Source organism: Apaloderma vittatum, unplaced genomic scaffold, assembly GCF_000703405.1.
Source record: "Apaloderma vittatum isolate BGI_N311 unplaced genomic scaffold, ASM70340v1 scaffold2806, whole genome shotgun sequence".
NCBI classification, from domain to species: Eukaryota; Metazoa; Chordata; class Aves; order Trogoniformes; family Trogonidae; genus Apaloderma; species Apaloderma vittatum.
The window spans coordinates 51575-78588 of NW_009721035.1; the positions used below are offsets into that span (position 1 = coordinate 51575).

A 27014-nucleotide genomic window follows, 5' to 3' on the forward strand; every position below is an offset into this window, starting at 1 on the left:
TTTATTTATGAATGTAAATTGGCTAATGCCAATTAATGTGGTTTCAAACCCTGATTTTATTCTAACCAGAAAAGCAGACATCCTTTCTGCATCTCTTACTATTGCAGCTGTATTTATCTACTTCTTTAGTCTAGCATATCCTGAAAGCTTGCATACGAACATCTGTTAAACCTAAATTCTGAAGATTCTCAGAAAACAGATCTCTGAAGCTTCACTACTGCACTATAAATCAAAAGCCATTCCTGTATAAAATCAAGGATGTATCCTGGGATACTTTCGGTAGAGCTCTTAGGTAAGTGTTAGTTTTGTTTAGGCAGAGTTGTACCACTGAAGATGTGTATCAGATCTGCACTTTATTTTCTCCCATGGCATAAATTTGTCAACAGCTACCACACCATTCAACAACAGCATTCATCTTTTCACCCTACCTTTCGAAAACAGATGAAATAAAATAATCTGGGTCCAGCCTAGAGGCACAGACCTGTGGAAAAAGAATAAATTCATTTTATTCAGCAGTTTGTTTGTAAACAAGCATTGGCTTGGCTTTACAGAAAACCCAACTTACTTGCAGCAGATAAATGTCAGGATCAATCATTGAATTGCAAAAATGAGACTGCACGTAAGTCATGGCCTGTCCTTTAATTTGTAGACCGTTTCTAACCCACATGTTGCTGTGAATTTCAGAAAGACTTGCCTGTTCACAGAAAATAAGAAGTTACAAGCATTTCATGAATATTCAGTTCAAAGACAGCAGATAATCAATATATTATCACCCACATACAGATATACACACTATGCTTTTAAATGAAAGTATATACTACTTTTTACTAATTCTTCTGGGGATAAAAACTGCAAGTTTATGAAACAGATACCATACTTCCATATGAGAGCATATTTTAAAAAATGAAAGTCACCAAAGCCAATTAAGTGATTTATTTATGCATTTACTTATTAAAATCTTGAAAAGTACTCCAAAGACTCCTCTCAACTAAAAAGAATTTAGGTATAAAAGCAGTGATTACAAATACTGCTCACTACCACCTACATACAAAGAAATACAAATTTGTAAATTAAAACAATGTTGCAGGGTGCATCCATTCTTGCATTCCTTCTTAATTTAAAATATAAAATTTTCAGATTCAGATTCTCAACTTGGCTCCACTGCCACATATTCCATAAACACACAACTCTGTTTTCAAAGAGTTGGCACTTCCTATCCTTTTGAAAGTGCTATAATGAATATTATGTTGTACTTCTCAGAGTAGGATAATTAATGCCATGTACTTAATTTTTGAAACAGGAAGAAAAAAAAAATTTATCCTAACTACTCAGTATGTTCTGGTTCTTATTGTCACATATTGCTCATTTTGATATTTCACAATTAAGACATAATACCCCCTTCTTAAGTACTTCTAAATATATTTAAATGACTGGGGTTAAAAGAATCAGACAGTAACTGCATCGGCATCAAAGCCAGAAGTCTGCCCGTACCTGAATCTGAAGTGGGTGAATCATTAATTTCATCAGCATCTCCTGATCTGGCAAGATAGTATCCAGATCTAGTTCTTGGCATTTGACAGCCTAGAAACAAAAGCAAGCACAAACTGTTCTGAACAATCACACTCTACAGGCAATTTCCATCTTCTATGCGACTAAAACATATGCTTACCTTACTTAAAAACATGGCAAAGTAACGGTGCAGTGGCAAATGAAAAGTAACTTGGTTAGGGGCTGGCTGAAAGTAAAATAAAGATATTTTAATATCATATATTAAAAAAACCAAACACCTGCAAATGTCTTTATCACAATCACCAAGAACAGTTATCTTTCATGTCTTCATTTGATGGACTTACTTTCTACTCACTTAGTACTGCTTCATTCCCTTGCACTTTCTGATTCAGAAATCTCCCTTATTCAGACAGCTGTAGGTAATCTCTCACTAAGCCCCCAGTAGCTAATGACACTCCAAACTGATTGAGAGCATTGCCTGCTAAGCTGGCAAAGCTGCTGCCCACTGCCATACCAGAAGAGGATTTCTGTTTTGCTATTGCTTCAGCTCCTCGCTCAGCACAACAGCAGCCCCTCAGTGGCACTGCTTTCAAGATTCACGTAGCTTAAGCTTGTGCAAGCAAACCTAAATCACCAAGACTCTACAAATAAAGGAACCTAGGACGTGCCACCACAACTATTAAGAGCAAGGCTATCTTTTTTCAATCAGTAGCAAGAAGGATGATTTAATTTAAGGCGGGGGAGTGAAGCGGAGAAACTGTATCACCTTTTAAGTTTAATTAGATTTTCATAGTACTTTGCTTAAATTCACTAAGGATACTTACCTCATCTACAAAGTTGATAGCATCAAACCAGTCCTGAAGTGCCTCAAGGCAGTACCTGACAACATTTCGTGTGTATTCCTGTGTTTCCTGCAGGAAGAGAAACCAGTGTACTGCATGAGCCCAAACAGTTTTAAGTATCACTGTTTTCCTCCTGCAAATAAACATAATTATTTCAAGAATATTTTTACAGTACATAATTTATGTCCTCAGGATATAGAAATGAGTAAGTATTAGCATGGTTTCATTGTTATTCTAAAGGATGACCATTTAAATGCTAAGAATTAAGGCACCTTCAGAATGGTCACCTGGTCCTAGTACCTACTGTTGTTTAACTTAGCCATTTATTTTTACCAAAAATTTAGAAATGCAAGCATAAAAAAAAAGTCTATCCATGCAACCAAAAGGAATAGCTAATGTCCTGTTTTATCTACTGAAAGGTCCTCACAGTTGGCTAACACAGTGCACCTGAAATGCAATAATAACGCAGTACTGCATAGATTTTAACAATAAGCAAACCTTTTTATGATTGTTTGATATAACTCTATAACAATGCCCCAAAATTATAGTATATCTCAAATTAAATCACGTATTTCAAGATTATAGCTGTACATTGCCCTCCAGGAGCAAAGGAGTGATGTGCAAGAAAGGAAAGCAGGAGGGGAGTTAAACTAAATTGCTCTGTGATCGGCAGAACTTGCAAAGGTTTATTTCCTTAACTGACTTCTCCTTTAATCTTCCCTTCCCCCTAAGCACAGACTCACGCTCTTCGGAGATCTATGACACGCTTCTCACGCAGAAGCCAGCGGCGGTTTAGCCAGCCAGCGGCGGTGCAAGTGCCGACTGGCTCAGCCAAACACCTTTTCTCCTCAGGAAGCAGAAGAGCCACACTCCCATCCTGCTCCTCCACCTTCCATGGTGGCCACGCTCAGCCTCAGCCGGCTCTCCCGCTCCCCTGGGACGCGAGATGGCTGGAATCTCTTCCCACCCATCAGGTTTCACTGAACAAGTACAACAGTTGAGCTTTCAGATTTCCTGAGAACGACCAAAGGGCTCAAACACGGGGCTGTAAACATGACTGACTTGCCCACAGGCCTGAAACAAAAGGCAGATCTTCCCATCCCTAAGCTAAAAAGAAGGGAATACTTCAAAAAGCCAGAAGTTGTAATTCAGTTTTCAAAAATCAGACTCAAACTGAAATACTCATGATTATCAGTACAACTTACATCATGGAAAGGCTCTTGCAACTGCCTGATTTAAACTGGTTTAAAATGGCATGGTACACTCACGTATATTTTTTCAGTGCACAGTTCAACACAGGTATTACTGCCTCATGGACGCTATAAAGTATCTGAATAAACTGATTTCAAAGATGAGTATTTATTTAATAAAAAATAACCAATAAAAAGGGTTTTTTCACATGTTAAGTATTCCTCTAGGCTGATGGATTCATTTTTACTATAACTTAATATAATTTGCAGTCTAGCAAACAGTAACAACTCTTTGGTCTAATGAGGAGACCATGAGATGTCAGAACCTCAGAGGCTTTCACCTCAGGCTGTCAGCAGAACAACACAAACCCATCAATTACTGCACCCTCCATCATAACAAAGTGGCTATTTGCATACATCATCAACATTATAATCACATTAGGGACAATTTATGTGTCTTTCTTCCCACTGAACAAAGGCAGAATGACTCAGAGACATTTATCAAGTTCTTCATCGAATTAGAACTTATTCCATATGTAGAGTCATATGGAATGACTGTACATATCTCAAACTTTTAGTCCCAGTTCTGGAGACAGTAAATTAGGTACAAGTAATTATACTCACTATACACAGAATCCAAGTTAATCACCGTTTGATATATCAGCAAAACCCAAGTATTTTCAAACACAAACCGGATGGACCTTTTAGATTTAAGAACTCTCAAAAAAATCATAAATAAAACCAAGAATAACAACAGGGAAACGACACTCGTCTTACCCTAACTTTGCAGTGTGACAGAAGACCCCACATCGGCTGGGCACAGGCTTCCAGCTCAGCAGCAAAGGCAGCATAGTATGTCTGTGATTCAAACTCCACATGCTCATTTAATTCGCGTTTATTTAAATTCATACCTTCAAAGATTTAAGCAGAGTTATACAACCAAATATTTAACTAGGGCTAACTGGAATGCAGTATTTTTAGTGCTGTGAATTCACACACCTATTAAGACAAAAAAACAGGAAGTCTCCCAATCTATCTTATCTAGCAGCAGATTAGTAGATAAAATATGTGAATAACCTCCAAAGTTTGAACAGAAATAGACAAGAAGAGAACAATAGCTCTAAATTCACAGAGTCATAGAATGCTTTGGGTTGGAAGGGACCTTTAAAGGTCACCTAGTCCAAGCCTCCACGGGCTACTAACTGCAGACCTTGCGGTTCAGGTGACATTAACACAGACATCAGTCCTTCTACTTGGAAGCACACTTAGTCAATGAGAACATTACAACACAAACTATCTGGTGCTCCTTCTGGGCAGAATATTTATCAGTACTGAATCTTTTCATAAATAATATGAATTTTCTTCATGGTAACACTTAGAAAATGATCCAGATTTACCAGATTGATTTACCCAGTATTTAGATTTAGAACTTCATCAGTAAAACACTTCTAGCACAAGTTATGATTTGTATTTTAAGCACAACTTGAGAATTCTGGCATCAGGAGTCTCAGTCAAGCATGACACAATTGCTCTTTAACTAGTCCACACAAGACAGAGATCCATTAAGCCATTTTCAAATCTCTCTGTTTTCTAGAATATACTGTTCACTTCCTGGAATACAGACTTCTGAGAATACTAATGAATTAAATATTTACATACAGCAATGAAGGATTTTACTACTGAAACATTAAGCTGTCTTAACATCCTTCGATTAGTACTGATTATAAACATGACATACCTTGAAAGAATGATACAAAATTCATCCATGTTACCAAAAGACCATGATCTTCCAAAAATTTCTTTGCCACACTTTGGTGTGAAAGTATGTTTATAAAATCACTAACCAGGGGCCAGTAAGTATTATTCTTCAGTAGTGCTTCCCCACAATTCACCACAACATGTAAACTATTTTCTTCATCTAGATTTAAAAAGGAAAAAAGAAAAAAAGCAATACTTTTTCTTCTTTCTTGTTGTAATTTTTAAATAAAGTTAGAAGATGAAGCAAAAATAAAAATTAAGATTTACTGTAATGTTGAGATCACACAAAAGAGTGAAAAATGCAGAAGAAAAAAAAGGTTATATTATGATATATGAGGCTGTTTACTCATCAGGGACTCATCGACACAGATCGCCCTCAGTAGGAGATACTTTGAACAGTATCACAATCTTTGAAAAGCAGTGCATTAGTAAAACCATCTCAGCTATGCCCTTTTTCAATACTCTCAAGAAGTATAAAAAGACCAAGCAATACAATTTCTATTATGAATATTCAAAATAGATTACGAATTTGATACAATTTCTGCAAGCAAGCCACCTTAGAGCATGCCAAGAGGAATCTGGTGATCAAAACCTAGAATGGCATGTTGAGTCTGAGGACAGTCTTCCTGAAATTAGGGCGGTGAGGGAGGAGAAGTCTCCTCCCCAAATCACAGAAGTACACAGTCTACAGCCGTCATATAGATCTCTTTATTTGCTTTTCATAGGAGGGACCCCTGGGAAGGCCAGAAGGGAAGCATAACTGGTCCTGGATACACCATTCAAGGGAAATAACTTTCAACACCCATCTGTCAGTCGCTGTTCTATTTCAAGTGAACACAAGAAAGAAAATCTTGCATCTGATAATCAGCTTGGAGATGACTCTTGTCCAGTTCAACTGCACTGAAGGACCCTTGTAGTCACCCTTTACACAGTGAAAGGATCATAAGAGCCACAGCTACAAAGGACACCGTTACTAAGAGACTCCAGTCTCTGGCTGATGAGGCACATCTGTATCTGGTTTCCTTTGGTATACATGTAAGCTGTTTTCCTCTCACTTGTTTTAACTCCTGAAGAAAATACTTCTTTTTACTCTGGTTGTTTCTTTTCTTTGTTTATTGATAGGAGGGAAAAAAATTACTCTTACCTGTTATGTCAACAGGTTTTTAACTTAAAAGTCATACAATATTATGTTCTTGACAAGTTTTACTTCCCAAGCACACAGCATACTCAGAAAAATTAATCAGATTCCATCCTTAAAATATGCTGCTTGAGGTGCACAGAACTACGACCAGATAGCACCAGATACCTCCTTGCTACCCTAAGGTAATCTCCAGTTCTTAAGACTCACTCCTATATATATTACACCGAAGCACTGGAAGAAACAGGAAACCTGAAGTGTTCTGTGGAGCCTGTCAAACTACTCTGCCACAGTTGATTAAATACTCTTTAATTTCTGTCTTGTTATCTGGCACATCTGCAAAAAAAGGAAACAAGGTCTTGCTGCTCAGCTGCCTGGTTCCCATGAGCTCACAGCACCTATGCAAGAACAGGATAACACCTCAGCTGGCTCTGTCTGAACCCACTGAAGGATGTGCAAAAAGCCAATAGCTCTACGTCGCCGATTCTCTGCCCCAGTATAGATTAGACAAATCCAGAGTTACTTCAAACTGGCAGTGGCATTGCCTCTTATTCAGAGTACTCTATAAGCCAGGGTTAACATAAGGTCAGTCAAAGAGGTGTGTGGTTTTTTTAAAGGCTGAACCATTACGAAAACTTTTTCCTTCGGGTATAAACTCTTCTCCCATGAAAACTTCAGTAGGAGGAAAGTACTGATAGACAGGAAAAAACTCTCTAAGAGCATAGGTACATAAATCTCCCTAGGCAGACAGTTTTATCATCTGCATCCATATTTCTCATGGTCATCCTCTCACACCATGTGTGAGAGAGGTAAACTGAACCAGTAGCACTTTCAAAGTTGGTAGCAACACAGGTCCTAGGTCAACTCTGCTGCAGGCACACAGTTTGTCACTGGGCATCCACAAATACCCTTCACTAACTGTATACTTTTAACAGGTGTCAGCCGTCCAAACGACAATTAGGATCTGTAAGCAATGCAAACTAAACATGCCTTAGCAGACACAGTTCCTGCTCCGTGTTCTCCTTCTTCCTCTCCAATGTTTTCACCATCCCTTGGCTGGATTTGTAAACTCTCATTCAGATACTAAACGACCTACTTGTCTGCACTACCTGCACAATAGAATTCTCAGTATATCTCATCAGCACAGACTTCGAATAGACTTCTCACTGTTTCCAATGTCATAAGAGATACCTTGAACTAAACGCAAGATACAAGCCCACAGAACTGTAAAAGAAGGCGAACGATTCTATAAGAGGGGAAAAAAACCAATACAGGATTCTATTAAAAATTTTCTGTCAATTTACAGTATGCCCAACCCCTTACATATAAAGCAGTGAGGATGAAATGTTGGAAAATGTTGAATAGCACCAAACAGGTTCTGCGATGGAGTCTTAGCTAAGAGAGATCACTGGCACAGAGGAAAGGAAATAGGTAACTTCATGTCTTGGGATAGCTGCTCCAGCGGTAAATCTTTTCTCACAGATCTATCTCAAATATATCTGGTGATATTCAAATTACCAGTTCCAGCTTAGATAATTAATTACCAGGAAGTTTCTTCAGAGAATGTCTAATCACAGTGGCAGCCTCTTTCTATTTAGCTGCCAATTCTGATCCATTACAGAACCTTACCACCACGGTAGCAACAACCCATACTGACCAGCAGCAAGCAAAAATGATTTACAAGTGCTCTGAAATGCTATTGACATTTGTCTAGAAACCTTCACTTGATATAGCAACTGTGAAAGAGAAATATCCAAGGTTTGTCTCTGAATGCTGTAAAGCAATCTATGTAGGGCATTAGAAAAGATTTTCATATTGAAATGCACCTGATCAAGGGCACTCTTGACAGCTAGAGGAGTGAGGATTTCCCACTTCAGTCAATCTGTATTAGCCCATACACAGACCAGACTCAGAGACAAAGGATACTTCAAACAAAAAAAATTACAATTTCATGCAGAAGTCAGTGGTACTTATTTGGCAGTCAGTCCATCTAGAGAGCTTTTTCAAATTCAAATGAGAATAAAGAGGGCTGAGAGGGCTGTGATCTGTTAGTTACATGAAAGTGTGAAAAACAGAAGTCGGCAAAATTCACTGTGCCACCTTTTTCAGGTAAGAACAGGTAAAACAAGGGGGGCAGAAATAGGACAGCTGTTTTCACTAGGAAATTCATAAAGTGTACACTAGTTCAAATTGCCACTCTGACAACCAAAAGCTTGATCAAATGATTATATTTACAAAGTATTAAACTGGTCTCCTTTAATTATATCAACTTATATTAAGGCAATCACAGATAAGAAAAATTAAAACAATTTTAAATACTTCAAATAGCTTGTGAAATACTTTGAAAACATTTTTTAAATTAATAAATGTCTCAATTTGCATGTAAGATTCCTCATTCAAATGAGCTTCACAAAGAGTGCTTATGCACTTTCGCCAACAAATAAGGTTCTTGCAAGGTAATACTCTGTATTATAAACTATATAAACACCAAACCAAAGGATAAAACACGAGTATTCCTTTTGATAAATACCTTTACATTTTTAGGAAATTTGGAGTCTCAGCCTCTGTCATATATTGCTAGATCCTGTGCATTTTTGAGAAGTAAGTAGGGAGCGGAACGGCTACAAAGAAGGAGATCAAGTTTCCTCTATAATCAATTTATTATCCATAGAAACAAGCAAGCAAACCAACCAACTAACCTACCTTGCAATTCACTTTTAATAAGGCAACTTTCCATCATATATAACAGAACAGTGACCATAATATCCAGCAGCTGACATTCCTCTGTTACTTGGCGTGCTAGTTCTTCATTGCTGAACAACTGAACGCTGATATGCACAATTCTGTTAGACATCGTGTCTGATTCATGGCTTTTCTTCAGTGTTTTCATAATAAAAGCATAATGCTGAACAAAAGTTTTGGTAAAAGCAATCTGCAAATTAGAAAGAAATTTTGATGTTAACAAGCTCCACACAAAAATTACAGCTTTCTTTCATTATCTTTACAAAACTACATTCAACATATCCTAGGAGACACCAGTTGTCATGACAAATGAAAATTGATGGTCTAACTACCCCATGTCTAGTTTCTAACTCCAATTTTATTACCTTATACCCAAATCTAATCTTCTCATTCTATACTTGCACATAAAACAAACAAAAAAAAACAACAAAAAAAACCCCACATAAATGTTGAAAAAGGAATATACATTCTGATACACCTGTGAAAGCAGTAAAGTTCTAATAATTAATTTATCCTAAATTTTTTATATCTTAAACGAGGGACTAATGCCCCAAAATTATACGCTATGAATAATTATATTAGCAGTGCCTAATAAAGCTGCCTTATCACTTGTACTTGTCTACTCATGGAGTAAGTTTTTTATTCATATGTCAAGGATGACACCTCAACACTGTATTTCACCTGCTATCCTAACATCCTGTATTTTTTTAATAAATCCTTAGCACTTTCTCCTAAATCACAGAATCATAGACTGGCCTAGGCTGGAAGGGACCTTAGAGATCATTTAACCCAACATCCCTGTCATGGGCAGGGACGCCTCTCAGCTAGATCAGGCAACACATGGGGACTGAATGGGGATCGAACCCACGACCTTGGTGTCATGAGCAAGCTTTGTTGTTCTTCACACAACTGCTTGGTGTGATTTTTAAACCAGATCAGTATTTAAATGTATCGATACATAGAGAAACAGATCTCAGTACAATGTCTCGTCCCACTCCATCAGCCCCCAAGTGCACTGTAAATCAACCTTCTGCATGTATGTGTGTGCGTATCCCCCAGCTTTGAAATCACTGCTCGCTCACTACTTTTCAGTTCTGAATTAAGACCATCTGGACTTCCTTGGCTCAAGAAGAATAGATAATACGAGCTGGGTAGTGATGAAAATGTTCAGCTCAAAGTCTAAAATCCCCTGTCTATTCCTTCTGGAATTATTAATGTTTCATAAGCATAACATTGTAAATTTTAAAGCCATGCCCAGGCAGCTCTGTTTTCACCAGACTGTATATAAATCACTATTTCATTTTACCTGCCTCAGACTCAAGGCTCCCGTATTTTTATTATAGGACTACCATGTTATTCTCATCTAGAAAATATTTCCAAAAGTATCATAATGCCATAATGCTGCTGTTGAGCACAAACCTTGCTTCTTCCAGCAAATATCCTCAAAAATAAAGTTGCTAATGTAAAAAAATGGACCAGGGTGGGGATGTCAGTGCAGGAAACACCAGAACACTGCTTCACTTGCCTTCCTGTAACAGGTTCACAGTGATGGAAACCTGTATAATAGGTGAAAGTGTCTTCTACACAGAGCACCCATCACGATGGTAACTGTTTTCAGCTAAAGTGTTTTCAGCACAATGTACTCATAATACTTGCACAAAGTTAAAAAAATTTACCATTCTGGGACAGAACAACCTATCATATAATGTCCTTTAAATCAAAGCTTGATATAACTTTAATCACTGCCAATGATACAACAAACATCAAGACATTTGCACTATTAATGTGAAGCCTCAGACATAAATGACACTTGTGATATTTTAAGTAGTATATTAAACGCTGCTAGCAAGAAAAAAAAGCTATAACTTATTTATATACTATTTCTTCATATTGTATTATGTTTAAATCAGATTCTCAGGTTCTGTGATGTAGGAACTACATTTCACTTGGTTTACACCGCACTCTCAATTCAATTGCAAGCACATGGTCCCTCTCTAAGGACAAATTCTAGATTTTTTTATTACTTTTAAACCAGCACACATCTCAACTTCTTGTGCCTCACCAATATATGACAATGAATTTGTGAAAGCATTATAGATTTGCTATTAACAGACTGTATCAATACAGATTCTGCAATATACTTAAAAACATCAGCTTTACTCCTACATTCACTTGAAAGTTAAAAAAATACAACCCATTCCAATTTTTAGAGGAAGAAACTAATTTCCAGAAGTTAAAATGCTGAAATACTGGAGTAAATTGTAGTCTGTATATAAAAATAGCCACAGCAGGTCAAATCAGTCAACCTAGCTCAGTGTCCTGTCTTCAAGTGGCCAAAGCCGTACACACAACTAAGGAAAAGTATGAAATGGAGCAAGAAGGCAGATATAGACAGAACACGTTTTTCCAAATACTTACTCAGCTTCCAACCATTTGCAAGAAGTGACTTTCTAAGAAAGATATGTTTTCTGCATATTTAATTACCTTCACTGACTTACTCATTATAAACTTGTGCAGCTTCTAAATTCCTAGCCCATGCAAACCAAGGTTTTCTTCTTCATCTGGTCTTTCCTCTTAGTGACCACTCAACAAGAACTTTTAAGAGCCTAACATCAAGCCCATGTTTCAGTTAGAACTTGCATCTCCCATGCTTATGTTTTCAATACAAAGAAAAAGATAGTTCTGCCAGGTGAAAGCTGTGCCAAAAAAATAAATTTCCAATAGAAAAACTGTTCTACAGAATTTGTAGAACAGCATATCCGGGGCTTAGTGAAGTCCTCTTGCTATAATAACTGCCTCAACGTTCAATATGGGAGATGCCTGGTAAGGCAGAGCATTTTTGATAATTTTCTTTGTTGATTCTCAGATGCTTTTTCATTTCTCTACTTCTAGTATTCGAGTTTTCAGCAAGGCTCTGCTCTTGGATGATTTATACTCTTCCATGAACTTCCTCTTTATTGCCAACCCATTCTCCGCCTTCTTCTTGGTCACATGAAGGTCAGTCCTATCCCTCTGGCCTTTTGCTTTTCCTCTTGCACAAACATTGTCCACATCATAACATCTCTAATTTCTTGGAAGCTCCAGTGAATTTCTCTTCTCTTCTCTTCACTGTAAGTCTTCCAAGTTTCAAACGTCAGAGAGTGCTGGAAGGGATGCCTCAGGCACAAACCCTGTAAGGCAAAGATCACACTGTTTGTCCTGCTGTCTCTCTCATACAGAAAAGGGGGGGGGGGAGGCAGAAAGAGCTAGCTAACCCAGGGTTTTAGCCCACCCCTTTCAACACATCTTTTCCACACTGAAAATCCTAAAAGAGGAGGGTTTTTTCCTATTTAAAAATAAAATTGTGCAACACAGATTGCTGGTGGCTCACTGACTGCTGCATAGGGCACGGTGGATTCAGTCAGCTCTACTACATTTATGCTGGAGGACAGAAATTTCAACAATTTCGGAGTGTGCACAGCCAGCCAGCTCTGTGCTCTCTGTCTGGCTAGCTTGCTCAGTTTATCAGAAGACCAAACTAGCAGAATTCTGCTGATTTAATGAATTAAATCACCTCATAAGGAATCAAGACAAGCTGTGCAATAGCAGAGAGAAGAAATTAATATATGGCACATGTGGTGTAGATGGGTTTGGTAGAAAGTAGCAGAAAGAGATCACTTGGAGCAGTTTCTATCCCTGCGTATGTTCCTACTGTTCATGAATGCAACCCGACTAAAGAGCAAGCAAGCTTCTCCTTCATGAAAGCTAAATGGAAGCCTAGAAGATGAAACATTTTTCTAATTCATCCCAAAACACTATGTTCTGTCTGTACACATGTAAAAGGGAGAGCCATTCCTTGTAAATTAGTCAGAATCCTCACAGATGGGTTTAAAATTCACGCATCATCGACATAGTTTTCCAACCAAGCACAGGTATCTTGGGAAAAAAACAGTGTTACTGCCTCTCTAGTATTGCTGTGTGACGTATTTCCTGCTCTGAGTTTCACTACTGCTGAAAAATACCTTTTAGACAATCACAGTAACTACAGTAAATGCACGTTCTAAACACTTAGGATTTGTGCTAGTAATAGTTTGTACATAGGAATTAACTGTTTAATCAAACACAATATAAAATTGGTGAAAAAACAACAAAAAAGAATGTTTAAATATGTCTTTCATCTGAATATACAGTATTGGTAGGTAAAAAATGAACTATTTCCAGGTAAAGGTGGCAGCCAACAGAAAACCCAAATATACCGTGGTCTCCATTCGTACATAGCGAAGAAAGTTTATAAACACAGTGAAGAAAGCCATTGATGACTGTGGCTTGTCAAATAAAAGAGGATCCCACAATCATTAAAAGCTGCTGTTATCATATAGTATAGTAAAAAGCTAAACGTAGCAACACTTACCAGATTCCTCCACATGCTGCCAGCAGTTGGGTGTTTTTACAGGTGGGAGCTTAGCTGGCAAGGGATCAGGAGAACCGGATGTCCATGTGGGTCTCCAAATATCAAGAAGAATTCAGGCTTCATGGCAAGGGATCATCAGTCAGGAAGTCCTATGTCTCCTTATGCATTAGCTGAATCCAAGATGAAGATGAATCTATGCTGGTATCTCAAATCAAAACGCTGTCTTGACATGAGCAGAGTATTGCTGAAAGCCCATACCTTATCTTTTTCTTCCTTGCAAGTTATCTTCATATTCTTTGTTTTGATATAGCAAGGTTTGAAGTGGGCACAAATACAGGGCTGTCTCAAAATAAACAGATATTTTTGAAGAATTCTGCATGCCTGGATGTCAGGATGTCTTGATCTTTGCCTCCCAGCAGGGATTGAGAAGGTCCAAAATGTTTGCATGGCTCAAAGGTATGACATGATCAGAGCAAAATGTTAAGCCTGACTGCTATGCACACTCGGTATTGGAAAGTAGAGCAAACAACCAAACCTGGCTGCACGTCAAGATTTAAAACAGGAAGATGACATCCAGTCTCCGTGACTCCAGACCAGAAGACACTTGGTACGGACAACTGCAAAACTCTGTGAGGAAGCAGCTGGAAGGCTGCCAAAATCACCTAGGGCACAGCTGCAGCAAGAACACTCTCACTTTAGTGGCCTATACTGAGAAACCGCTGCTTGCTACAATAGTTGCAATGAGAACGAAGTCACTGCAATTATTTGCCAGCCATACCACTCTACAGAATCATTTAGTGCTAATCCATATCTTTTAACTGATTAAAAAAACAATTTACAAAGTAAAATAAAACAAAGCAAAATTCAACACATGCAAATATGGACTGACAGCCAAAAAGGGAAAAAATAAACTACAAGAACAAAGTTAACACTACTGCTCCAGAATTATCCAGCTTGTTTTGTCCACATCTCTCCTCAAATACTACACACTTTTAGATCACATGGTCAAAACAAGGTAAAAGATTTGTATTATTTTACTGCTTATTCTTCAAATATAAAAATCTGTGGTCTCATGCAAGGCCTAATACACACTAAGGATGGGAATAAGAAAAGACATTTAAGTTTGAATGAAGTAAGGTGAGTACCTTATAATCTTGATCTGGCAGCATGTTGAGTAAGAAAGTCACCATCTTCTGTGGAAACTCGTATTTTATTGTCCAAAATAATAATTCTTCTAGAAAACATTTATGCTTCAAAACATCCATGATAGATTGATCTGCATAAAAGGTTGGATGTGTAATGTAATAATTATTAAAACTAATTATAGTGCAGTTGCACTGTCATATAAAATTCAGTAACAAAAATTTAAGAATATCTCAGTGCACTCTGGAGATATTTTTTTTCCCAGAAACACTGGGAAAATGAGCACGGCCAAGACTGTACAGTGTCACAGTCTGTAACAACGAAAAGGACCTCCCAGAAAAGTCAATGGAAGTTGTCAGTACAATTCTACCACAGAGTACAGTTGCTGATTGCACTGAATCATGTTGCCTTACTGTAGTAGCTCCACTGATTGTAATGAATCCCAGGAATTTGCACAGTATTTACACAGCCATTAATTGAGGGAAGCTGTTAGAAGTTAAAACAGCAAAACAGGAAAATATAATTTACGATTAAGTGATGAGTTCTATCACCGAAGAACACTTATGTCTGTTTACAAAGTTCTAAACAAGATAAACAAAACCAATAATGTATCAGTTACTCTTATTTTTAAAGCAATATATATACTGATCAACCAACAATAAAGTTTTTGTTTGGTTGATTGAGTTGGGTTGTTTTAATATTAAAAATACCATAATCAGATAATCAGGCACTGGTCCTGTGGGGGACCTGTGTAGGAATCAAGTCAACTTTCTATTCTGTCAGCTCCTTTTCAAGTAGATCAGTTTGATGATTGCAAAACTGCACAAACTAACCTCTGCTAGAATAAATTGTTCATGAAGGTATGGCTTGACAGAGCATAAATCATTTTAACACCCTTTAAAAAAAATTTACTAAAATTACTAAGACTCTTTATCATCATTCTTCAGGTGGTTGATAAGTTGAAACTACAGTAGGCATTGTTTACTCATGTAACATATATAAGGGCTAAAGAAAATAATAATGCTCCTTTCTAACTAGAAATCAAGTAGACCCAAGGAAATACCTCCCCACACAAGATCCTGTATTCCAAAGGGACCGTGCTCCCATCAGCACAGACTCAAAATCACCTAGTCTGAACATTTTCTGGCCTTGAGGACTCACGTCTTCCCTGAAGTGTGACAGCTTCAGGGACCACCCTGGGTAGCTTTGTGTCTATCCTGACAAGGACAGCCATTTGTGCTTTGCCTGAACAGGAATTATCCCCATGTTCCACCACTACCAAAGGTCAGAGTTCCCCAGCTAAGTGACCAATGAGCCCAAAACACCACAGGAATTGCACAAGATCATGGGAAATAACAAATAGTCTGAATGTTAAGAATCTTCTCAAGACTTTAGCAAGACACACAAACACAAGAACGTGGTTTATCGTATATAATCTGCAAGCACTGAAATAAAAAATTACCTTCAGAGGGTCATGAAAGATACTTTAATATTAGACTATTTTGTAAAGCAATGCGTATCACCTACTGCAGCAAACATATGATGATCACTTATGCTCTCTTCCTCGTCTCTTGTTAAGAAATTGCATACGTGATTTTACTGCCCATGAAAGCTTGGTAGCCATGCAGACTGAAGTTCTCTGTTTGCAGGACAGACAGCACAGGTTTAGGTACAGGCCAAATGCCCCTGAGTGAGAACACCAGGCATGAAGACAAGTGACACACCACCTCATCGGTCACTAATGTGCAGCTTTCCCTGGCACGTATCACAGCTGAACAGCGTCTGTCAAATTCTTTACACAGCAGTTTCAGGAGGGGACAGAAGAACATTTATCTGCTTATACCTGCTACAGAATTTAAGTAGGCAGAATGCTCTTACCCAACTTGGAAACTTCGTCAAGAACACTGGGACTAATGTTCCCACTCTTGCAAAAAGCACCATGTGATTTTAAATGTCTTTCAACAAATTTAAAAAAATATATAGTGCCTGTGGGTTTACAGTTGTCTTAAACAATAGGTATTTCAGATGGATGCAGGACGCAAGTTTTAAAAGAGCAAAAAATAAAAAATATCTCAGTACTCAGTCCCATACCTGTATCGGTGAACTGCAACATAAAACCTGTATACGCTTAAAGAAATCTTTTATTCTTTCCTACAACGACTTCAAAGACTGTTGTAAATCTCTCTCTGGAGTACGAGTCTTAGCATTCCAAGATGCCCCCCAGTATATAAATAACCCTAAAAACCCAGGATGGGACAGGGAGTCTGCTTATATGGAAATGGTATATCTGTTTTTATTCAATACTCAGTTTTCTAAAATTTTCTTTTCATACTCTTATTTTATACCCTATTGGACATAAAATATGAATACTGAAAACTTCAGAAAACTATTCAATATTTAATAAAAACAGATACTTACCCTTCCCCCACTGGCAGACTCCCTCCTCTGGGGCTGTTATTAGGAGCTACCAACACCATGAGCACAGTCCATGCTGGGATGCCTCAGAGGGGGAAGACTACAATCCTGGGGGGAAATGAAATGTTGAATTCAAGTACCCCTTCTTCTGAAATGCCACTGCTGATACTGGTTTTCAGATATGGCAGCTTCTCCAGCCGAACTTCCTCCCTGCCTACTTCCCATAATCAGTTATTATGCACCAGAAAACCAGCATTTTTTCTTGCATTACCTGACTCTAACTTCACTTTTACACAAGCTAACAGCCTCTAAAATTGAAGTAATAGAGCTTTTCTTGGATGTCTCCAAGTTTCCTGCATTTCCACAAAAACTACCACCTCTTCCACATTATTATTCTCCACCACCACCTTTCACACACGATTTCTAAGGTGACCTCTTAACACCACCATTGCAAACAGATTTTGTTCTCTGCTTTTCCAGCTTCCCATTTTTTTCTTCAATCTGAAACCACTAGTAACAATCTTACTTTGCCATATCCCTCACAACACCTTCATACCTTTTTACTGACTTCACGAACCCTCGCATTTCAAATTCAAGTGCCAAACCTTCACTCCAAAGCCTTTCCAGAAATTTTATTCCAGCTTTCACCAGCTTTTCACCCGAATGTTCTATTCTCAGTGCTAGAAATTTCTCTGTGCTTCCTACGTCAGTCTCCTCCTACTCACATTAAAAAAAACAACAACAAAAAAAGTGTTCTTTATTTAGTAATAAGAATTTAACTATCATTATTTAAACACTTTTTAGCAGAAAAACATGTCAAGGACAAGCACAGGATGGGGCTACCTTGTCTCTAGTCTATGTTCATTCTTGAATTAAAACTTGCACTGATGTCAGTGATGCTCCTGTTGAACTAGCAATTTCACAGAGGACTAATTTCAGTCTAAGAAAATAATGAGAGTGGTTTCAAAGGAGACTTCATTAGAGTACCTTTCCCTAAACACTACTAGAAGAGTACAGAAAGTTCAAACAGAACCAGAGTGAGCCATTCTTGCATACTGAAAAAAAAATAAGAATAAATGCATCAAAAACTTGTTTGCCAAGCTGTACTGCAACCTTGCCAGCCACAAAGTGAAAATGGAACGAATTTTTGGAGGTCACATGAAGGTGACAAAATGAGTGGTCACACAGAGGCCCAGACAGTGGCACTCACTCAGAGGAAATCAAAGTTGCCAATTACCACAATTTCACTTGCTATTCTTTTTTAGACTTTGCTATGTTTAATACCCATCACATGTAGCACTATAGTGCTTGGGAACTGAATGAATATCCCTAGATAATTTTTAAGACAGACATAAAGCAAATATGATAAACTGAGATCAGTACTTTATAAATACCTTTGGTGGTGCTGCTTAGTTTCACTCTCTTGCGCTTGCCCACACCTTGGCTACCATCCTGGTCCTCCTGAGGTAGGGGAAGAGTTTAAAAAAAAAAATTGATAATCGTATATTTAGAATTTTATTGCCAAGAGATGGTATGCTCTCAAAATTCTGGTTTAACTATCAAGCTAAAACAGCAAAGCCCTGAATACACTCTTTTACCAGAAAAATACTTTTCTGTTTACAGGAACCATGGACTCTCTGCAATTCACTAGAAAACACACAGTTTTTCAAAATGCCTTTTTTCCCCCCTACAGGCAACATTATCACCTGCAAGTTCAGACATCTTTATTTAATTAATTTAGAAAGGTTAACTGTTTTGATTTCTGAAACTATTTGCTACAACGTTTTAACATTACAAAATATCCAACTGTTGCATGCCCAAGGTTTCGCCTTATTCATCTGTAGGGTTCAGGGGTGTTTTATTTCCTAAAATATAAAAGTATCAGCCAGCATGTTGGCTATTCAAATTGTCAACACAGACAATTAGCTAGACATTTTCTAATCAATATTAAGTTTTGACCCACGAATAAAGTTTTCTTGACACCTTTAAGAGGTCAATTCTAATTATTGCTCTAATTGCTTGTTCCCTAGGGAACACTGGAAACATTTTACACAGGCAGTTGTCATCTGAAGCTTTCAATGCACTCTGCAAACACAACAGCAAAGGTTCCAAAATGCAACACAAGTTAAAAACATCATCACCACCACTTTACAAAGTCTAACTGTTAGATTTAAAAAGAATGTGACATTACAGGACTATATTAAATGCTGCATGGATCTTCACTAAAAATGGTAGTCCCAATGAAATGGTGAAATAAATAAAGATTCCTACTGGATCTAAAAGAATGAGAGATAATTAGTGCAGCTAATTGTTCAAAACAAGTAATCAGTATCCTTCTCCTCTAAGCAAATGCCATACTTTACTTCCAAACTTCACTGGAATGATAAAGAACTGGTACTTAAGAAGCGACTAAGCTTCCTTGAGGAGAAAGATTATTCATATTTTATATCTTAAGGACTGACCAAAAGTATCATGTTAACTAAAGGTCTGAATCCTGCTATCCTTTCAGCATCTCCATCCGCAAATTCATTTTAAGACGGATGCACATTTGAACTCTTAGGTGTCCTGTGGCCTTTGTGACCACACGCCACTTCTGGCCGCCTGTCGAGCGCCAGTCAGTTCACAGGACGCTGCCACTGCCCACGCTGCCACTGCAGGGGCCAAGTACTCCACAGCAAAAATCACACCTGCTGACATACTACTGTGAACTGCAGGTCTCTGCACTTTGAAGTGTCCTGTCCTGAAAAAAAAAAAGAAGAATCTTTTTCTGTAGCTAGAAAGAAATTTTCTGTAGCTATAAATAAATTCCTGTGACCCTAATCCACAACAAGCTAGAAAGTTGATACCTGGAGCTCTCAAAACCTTTTCAGCAGTCTCAGTTAATCTAGGCAGCTGTTAGAAGGGCCTCAAGCAGAAAATAATGCATTTGGGCATGCAAATTGTGATAAATGTGTTGTGTTCTAGCCTCCAACACCACTGCTCTGGCAAACAAAATGCATTTCCCCTTCTACAGTATGAGAAAAAATTAAGCATATAAGAGTATTCTTTGCAACTTTTCAAGTGATTTCATTAAAAAGAAGAACATTTTGAGTGATTTTATGAGAAATGCTTTCTGGAGAACTCTTTCTTCCCTCAATGATGTTAGACAGTTGTCTTCCATTGTTGGAGTACAGTAAGATTGAATCTCAACGTCAAAGTGCCTTGAGATACTGAGTGCTAGGTCCCACAGTGTCTGCCAAGCTCAGGGATAAAGAGTATGAGAATGAATAAGCACAGGTAGAACACCGTACTTTTACCCACTTGATAATGCTGTGGAAACGTACCTGGATAGCAGCAAAGATTTATGTCGATTCACTTTACATAATAAAATATTTAGCAATATGCCTAAGGTGTGCCACATGTGTTTTAAATTCAAACAATAAACTTTATGTACTATTAGGTGCTATACATGGATTTTTGTACTATTACATTACACAGCAACTGGAGTCAATAACTATATAACTAAGTATTAAGGCACTGAGTGCTCATTAAACTACAAGGAGAGTCAAATTGAGATCTCCAACACAAAAAGGTTTATTTTTAAGTGTGGTGAAAGCATTCCTGTACCGTGTTTTATTTTATTCCGTAGAACATAAAAATTTCATAAATAGGAGGGCAGATTTAGAGAGGGTCTTTATTTTCATCCTTTTGCACAAAGAAAAACATGAGGAAGAAAAGATAATAAAGAAAACTAACGATGACTTCTCTCCAAAATGCCACAGGACGGGTCACAAACGATTTGAGAAGTAACGCACACGTGAACCTATTCTGTTTTGGAGCGGGCTGGGGGGAGTGGAAAACAAAACAACCTATAATACATTATCTCAGGATACACCCGCCTTTCAGATCCATTTTGAGTTTAGAACCATCTACTACTGCTGAAGTGAAACTAAATACTGAACACAAAACTTTTCATGCTATTTAGTTTCCTGCAGAAGCACTGCCCTAATTTGCAGCCTAGGTAAAGTCTGCAATCTATGCAGTTTTCACCTATGAAACAACGCTACCTTTAAGACTCAACTGGTAAGAAAGCACATGAACTTTTCAAAATTCATCTTAAATACCAGAGGAAGAAAATCCAGTTAAAAGTGTACTATTGCTATGTTTCTTAATTAGGACATAGCTTTACTCTGCTATAAAAGAGTATAAAAAGGCATAAAAAAAGCTGGAAATGCCCTTTGTAACTTACAGGGGAGGGCAGGGGAGAGGAAAAGAAGCCATAAAACAAAGTAACTTCTTCCTCATTCCTCTTGGAAGCATTTCTCAAGTAACATCATATTTCCAATAAGCATTTCAGCCTTCCACCTGCACAGTTCTGTTTTCGGCTTTTGGATGAAAGGACTGGACATTCTTTTCAGTAATTCGTATTTGTCAAGTGGACTATGATTAAGAAAAACATTGTAAAATGAAATCAAGAAAGTTTTGACATTATTTTTAATTGCATCTCCTACTGTATCAATGTGATTTTATTGATGATATGAAAGGAAAATTCAGAAGTGAAAATATATACTGAAAGCATTTAAATTTTGAGTGCTTATTGTTTTGTCTGCATGTTACTTCCTCACTCTTTTTAAAAATTTTCTAAATACAGCTTTCAAAAGTGGGTCTTGTGCTTTCTTACCATGTATCTTAAAAATTGATCCCAGATATGAGAATATATGCAGAATTTCAATTTCGAAAAATCACATCTGGGGTAGCATAACAAAATGCCTACATGTATATTTATATCCTAGAGATCAGAAAGAAAATCTCTCTGGAAAACAGGTATTGTTAACCGAAAAATTATAATGCAGTTGCTGTAATCTCTCCCTTATTTATTCATAAAGAATATTTTCCTAAAAAAACCATATTTTCCTGATAAAAAATTTCCTTCCCCTAAAATACACATGTCTCTCTACCTCCATCTCAGATTTCTTTCCCAAAAGAAATATCAGCGATGTCCAATCTCTCTTCAGACTATTTAACAACTCAGCTTACTCCCCTCTCCTCATCATTTACAGGGGTAAACCAGAAAGAAGCACACTCAGCCACTTTATTTGAAAATACCACTTGATGTTATTAACATTAACTTGAATTGCTGCCTTCTCTCATGAGCCTTAAAAGCAATACTGTCAGTAGTCTTTTGCATTTCTTTTGTCTGTTTGTTTGTTTGTCAAGCGATGGTGGAAAACCAAGAAGCAATACTTGGAAATATGACAAATTAAAAATAGCACTGCTGAAAGCGTAACAGATGCTGTTGTGCTCGTGACAGAGGCAAACATGTCATACAACTGCTTTACACTTACACAAACTATTGTTTTTACTTCAATACATGTTTACATAGAATTCAATGTAAGCAAAAATTCTACACAAAATTATACTTTACGTTACCTAAAGTTTGTCATATTATCCGACCAGAATGGCTGCTAAGGCTCACTAGCTGACATTAGGCTTTAAATAGTATGAGAAGTAACTCTATCAGATTTAACTTCCCTCACTAAATTCCATTTATTCATTACAGCTCAATACAAAAGGAGATTCCCTCCTTTTTACTCCCACTCAATGTGTTTGGTCAAGTCCACACATGGGAATTTATCCACAGAGAAATTCCCACTGCTGCTATCACCGGTTCAGCTGGATTCTCAAGTACCAAAAACTGCTAACACCATTCACAGCATCACATGCTTTAAGTTTGCTTTAATCAAGCCCAAATTACTTCATAGTGACTTTTGAACTACCTACGCAAGTTTCTTCTACATTCCATGCATAAATTAAACTGAAATAGTATTAGCAAAAATAATGATTTTTCAAGAGGTCCTTAGTAAATCAAAGGCATGCGATTTATTCCTTTGTATCTCCATTATTTCTAATGATTAAAATGGAGATAGTATGTGATAAAAGAGCTAAGGTTTGTGGGATTTCACTGCAAGCATTTTCTGAATTCAATATTCTGTTTCCGTTTATTATAGTCTTTAAAAACGGTCTCACCTCATCTGAAGAATCCCCTTGTCCTGATGTTGCCGTAGCACCTGCTAAACCTTTTGAAATAAAAAAATTCAGAAATTCCTTTCATAAGTCTTATAGTGAAAAGAGAGTATTGTACGATACTTAATGAGCCAGTACAAAACGAAATACTGCATTAGCCTTCTTTAAGATACAGCAGTGGACTGAGAAGTTGGGAGTAAGATTTCCAAGCAACACAAAATTAGGGATTGGCAAGTACGTTCCATTGCAGAACTTCAACGTACTGGGTCAACAGAGACATGTTCTTTCAGAAACTGCAAAAAACTGATGGCCTTCAGCGACCAAAAAAATCCACAGCACTTTTGTAAGAAAAGTAAAAAAAGTAAAAAAAGGCTTAATGTAGTTGCAGTGACAAAATTCCACTAAGAGCAATTTCATCTTGCCTACTCAAATTCCACTAAGACTATGACTGGAAAGTGATGCACAGCATATTAGCAACAAAAAGTTAGTATGTTTAGTTTTGTTGACAGAACAAATATCAGTCCTGTAATTCAATGGTGCAGTAAATACCTGGTAAATTCTAAAGTTTTATTAAGACGTGGAGGCTTTTAAAATAAAATAGAAGTACAGTTTATATAAAAATCAGCAATAATCAAGTCTTCTCTCAAAATATTTTTCCACACAAACCTTGAACCGCTAATGTGCTAGTTCCAGCTCCTTGTTCCTGCACACCACATGCAAGTTTGTCCTCAGGAAATGCCAGTCCGGAGCCTTTCAGAGCAATGAGGTACTTTTCATGACTTTTCTTTGCACATGCATTCTCTCCAACACCTTGAATACATACGTAAAACAGCATTAAAGTACAACAACAGCCACCTGGTTCATACAGTTCATACTCTATACAAGAAATTTTAAAAATGGTCCACAACGTTTTAATAAGTTGTACAACTACGAGAGGTAGAAGCTGAAAAGTTTTTCCAGCTGATGAACTGAAATCCAGAGGACCAGAAACCTTCTCAGCTTTCATCTCCAACATGATCTTTTCTTCTAAGTGATGTACTTAATTTCTATTTTATCAGCACTATCACCACTAACACTACAGCAAAAGAAAAAAAAAGGATTTGTTTTGATATTTCAAAACAGTTGGGTCTGCACAGACCAATGGGAAAAAAATAAACCAACAAAACAAACAAACAACACCACAAAAACCAAACCAATATTAAAGGTAATATGCTATATATAACTTCTAGTATTTGGAATTTTTCTTTCAAATTCAAGTTTTCCAGCTGCAATTAACAGAGACTATTGATAAAGATACCATCATTTCAACTGTCTGATGAAACAAAGTCCCACTGCATGATTGGAATATAACATTTCCACAAAGAAATGGACTAAAGAATATCCAACACATTTTATTACATATGGAAAAAATAAACTTCAGAGGATATTCTGTCAAGTGTTTAAGGAAAATATAAAAAGATGACAGCAATAAAAACACTGTGCACCTTTTTGTGTTCAAAGTCAGAAGAGCAGGTTTTGCTCTAAAATCTCTTTCTTTGCTTCTACTCAGAAACTGTACCTACTCAGACACACATATTCTCCACTGCAGGAGTACACATAAGAGTGTCTGTCTTCTCATTCCATCTCCACTTTTCTGTCTCAGGAAATCCATCACATAGAGGAAAAGAGAAGTCATTAAACTTCTTCCCATTCAAATATTATTGAACAGGTGAGAAAAAGAGGAAGGACGCAGAATAAACGACAACTGTCCATCAGACAGCTTTCCTACGTGTTTCTCCTTACAAATAAAGACTTGGAGATTGCCTGGTCTTCAACCAGCTGCTGCCCAAGCCACTTACAGGAACTTAAATCTACCATATTTACTGTTTGTTATATATCTATGCAAATGAAGTATGCAAAGGACTTAAAAAAGCCACTTTCTACTCACAAGAAAATGAAATTAAGCTAATTTATACTAAGTGGTTTGGGGTTAATTGAGACTGCCCAATATTTTCAGATTCATTGAGGTTTGGTACAGGATGGAATAAATAATTGAAGGGGGTTGCTTTTAAGGAAAAAAAAAAAAGAAAGAAAGAAAAAAGACTTTGCACAGAAGTACAGGACAAACAATGGCCTTTTGCTATCCAGAGACCTCTGCGAGAGCAGATCCCAAAAAAAGCTAAACATATTCCACTTCGAAGAAGCTTGATATGCCGTATTTGGAAGTACTAAGCTGCCATGTTCACTTTAAAGAGAATGGATTTATTATAAAGAGTCTTTGAAAATGATTTATCAATATACAGTTACCTGTGACCCTGAAGAGAAGAGATTTGCTCTTACAGGTCTTAGGAACAAATGCTTCTAGTCGCTCCTGAAGCCCACCCCCTTTCTATCAACAACAACAAACCTTAAAACCATGCATTTTTCTGAGCTTGGAGAAGTCAAACAGAAACATGAAGAAACTGAAGTGATAAACAAAACTTAAACCCTTAAATTTTTCATAATTTGAAAATTTAATTATTAGAAATAATGCCAACATACCAGAGCTAAGATCTTTGTAGAACTGTTGACTAGTCAAAACCTGGGTAAGAACTGATCGCATTGCTCCTCCCATTTTGGTCAAATCTTCTAGAAAGGAAACATGAGGCTCCAAAACCTGGAGGATTTTATGAAGGTCTTTCTCTGATGGCAGATCAAGAGCTGAAAACCACACAACAAGAACTTTTGGTGTGAATGTAGTTTGGCCAAGACCTCCACCAGGCAGTACAGCTATGACTACCACAAAATAAATTAATTTATGTATCCATAACGCTCTAAAATTCACAAGTACAAGTTTCAAATTCATCCTGCATTTTCTCTAAGAGCTCAACACAATATTAGGTAACCCTTTAAAAATACTTAAGACGCTAAGAGAACAAAATTGCATCGTCTAACTAAGCAGTAACTTAGTTACAAAAAGACGCACAAAATTCAATGACACAAACTAGGGAGAGCATTTCTGTGTTCACATACTGTGTCTTCACAGACTGCAAAGCAAGATACAGCAGCACGGTAAGATACACTAAACACATGCAATTTTAAAACATACCAGGTTCATTATACCCCTCTCTTAAGTGCTGAATAAGACTAAAGATGAACTGTGGAAGAACTAATTCTGACATCATCAACAAGTCTTTCGGGACACATGGAACATTTGGATTTGACTTAATCCGGTGTCTTTTACAAAACCTATAAAACAGATGAGAAAAACATTAGCCAAGCACAGCTTAGCAGAGTTAACATATACTAAGAAAACTGTTACTTTTTCCATTTTTCAGAGTATATACTTTTACATTAAAGGTGATGCAAAAATGGTATTCTGAAATTTCCAGCTACTATGGTTAAACTCATTTTGTTTCTGAGTCCAGTGAATTATAGTTGCCAATTTTTTTCCCTTCTCAAAGTTCACATTTTTAACATCCCAGTTTCGTCCCATACATGCTTCTATTGAACAATTAGAAGAACACTGAATTTTTCTTCATCAAGCCATACCTCCTAATTTCCAAATGTCTAACTGAAAATATTTAACTAAAACAGTTTCTCTTCTTTCCGTGGAATAGTCAGAGGCTAGCCTGATTCTTCAAGCCATCATTCAGATAATGACTTTTTAAATGCCTTTTGACGTTAGTAAAAACACCTTCCAAAAGGCCTAAGAGTTTGCAGGATGAATATTTATTTCAAAAGTATAGCAACTAAGACTTTCTTATCAAAGGATGACAGCAACACCCTGCAAAAGTTGTGCAAATCGTTTCATTTAAAAACAAAACATTTCTTCTTTGGAGAATTCCCGTGTGGTAGTAGTTGAGGCTTGGCTAATGCACAATGACACGAGGTTGAGCCAAAGCCCATTAGAACAGACAGAATGA

The 27014-nt window shown here is 37.2% G+C and overlaps 1 protein-coding gene across 1 annotated transcript in view; it reads right to left on the minus strand.

Annotated features, from left to right (window-relative positions):
• Window positions 1-26331, minus strand: part of UBR3 (ubiquitin protein ligase E3 component n-recognin 3 (putative)) — a gene marked incomplete at its 3' end in the record, with an annotated part of 75907 nt that extends 49576 nt beyond the window's left edge. Inside the window, exons 1-14 of the mRNA XM_009871203.1 lie at window positions 26198-26331; window positions 25651-25809; window positions 23797-23940; window positions 23134-23183; window positions 18522-18588; window positions 14715-14845; window positions 9141-9369; window positions 5280-5459; window positions 4319-4452; window positions 2334-2420; window positions 1670-1735; window positions 1492-1581; window positions 566-694; window positions 429-481 (exon numbers count right to left, since the gene is read on the minus strand). Coding sequence (XP_009869505.1) covers window positions 429-481; window positions 566-694; window positions 1492-1581; window positions 1670-1735; window positions 2334-2420; window positions 4319-4452; window positions 5280-5459; window positions 9141-9369; window positions 14715-14845; window positions 18522-18588; window positions 23134-23183; window positions 23797-23940; window positions 25651-25809; window positions 26198-26273 — 1595 coding nt within the window. The remainder of the gene's footprint in view (window positions 1-428; window positions 482-565; window positions 695-1491; window positions 1582-1669; window positions 1736-2333; window positions 2421-4318; window positions 4453-5279; window positions 5460-9140; window positions 9370-14714; window positions 14846-18521; window positions 18589-23133; window positions 23184-23796; window positions 23941-25650; window positions 25810-26197) is intronic.
• Between the last annotated feature and the right edge of the window lie 683 nt (window positions 26332-27014).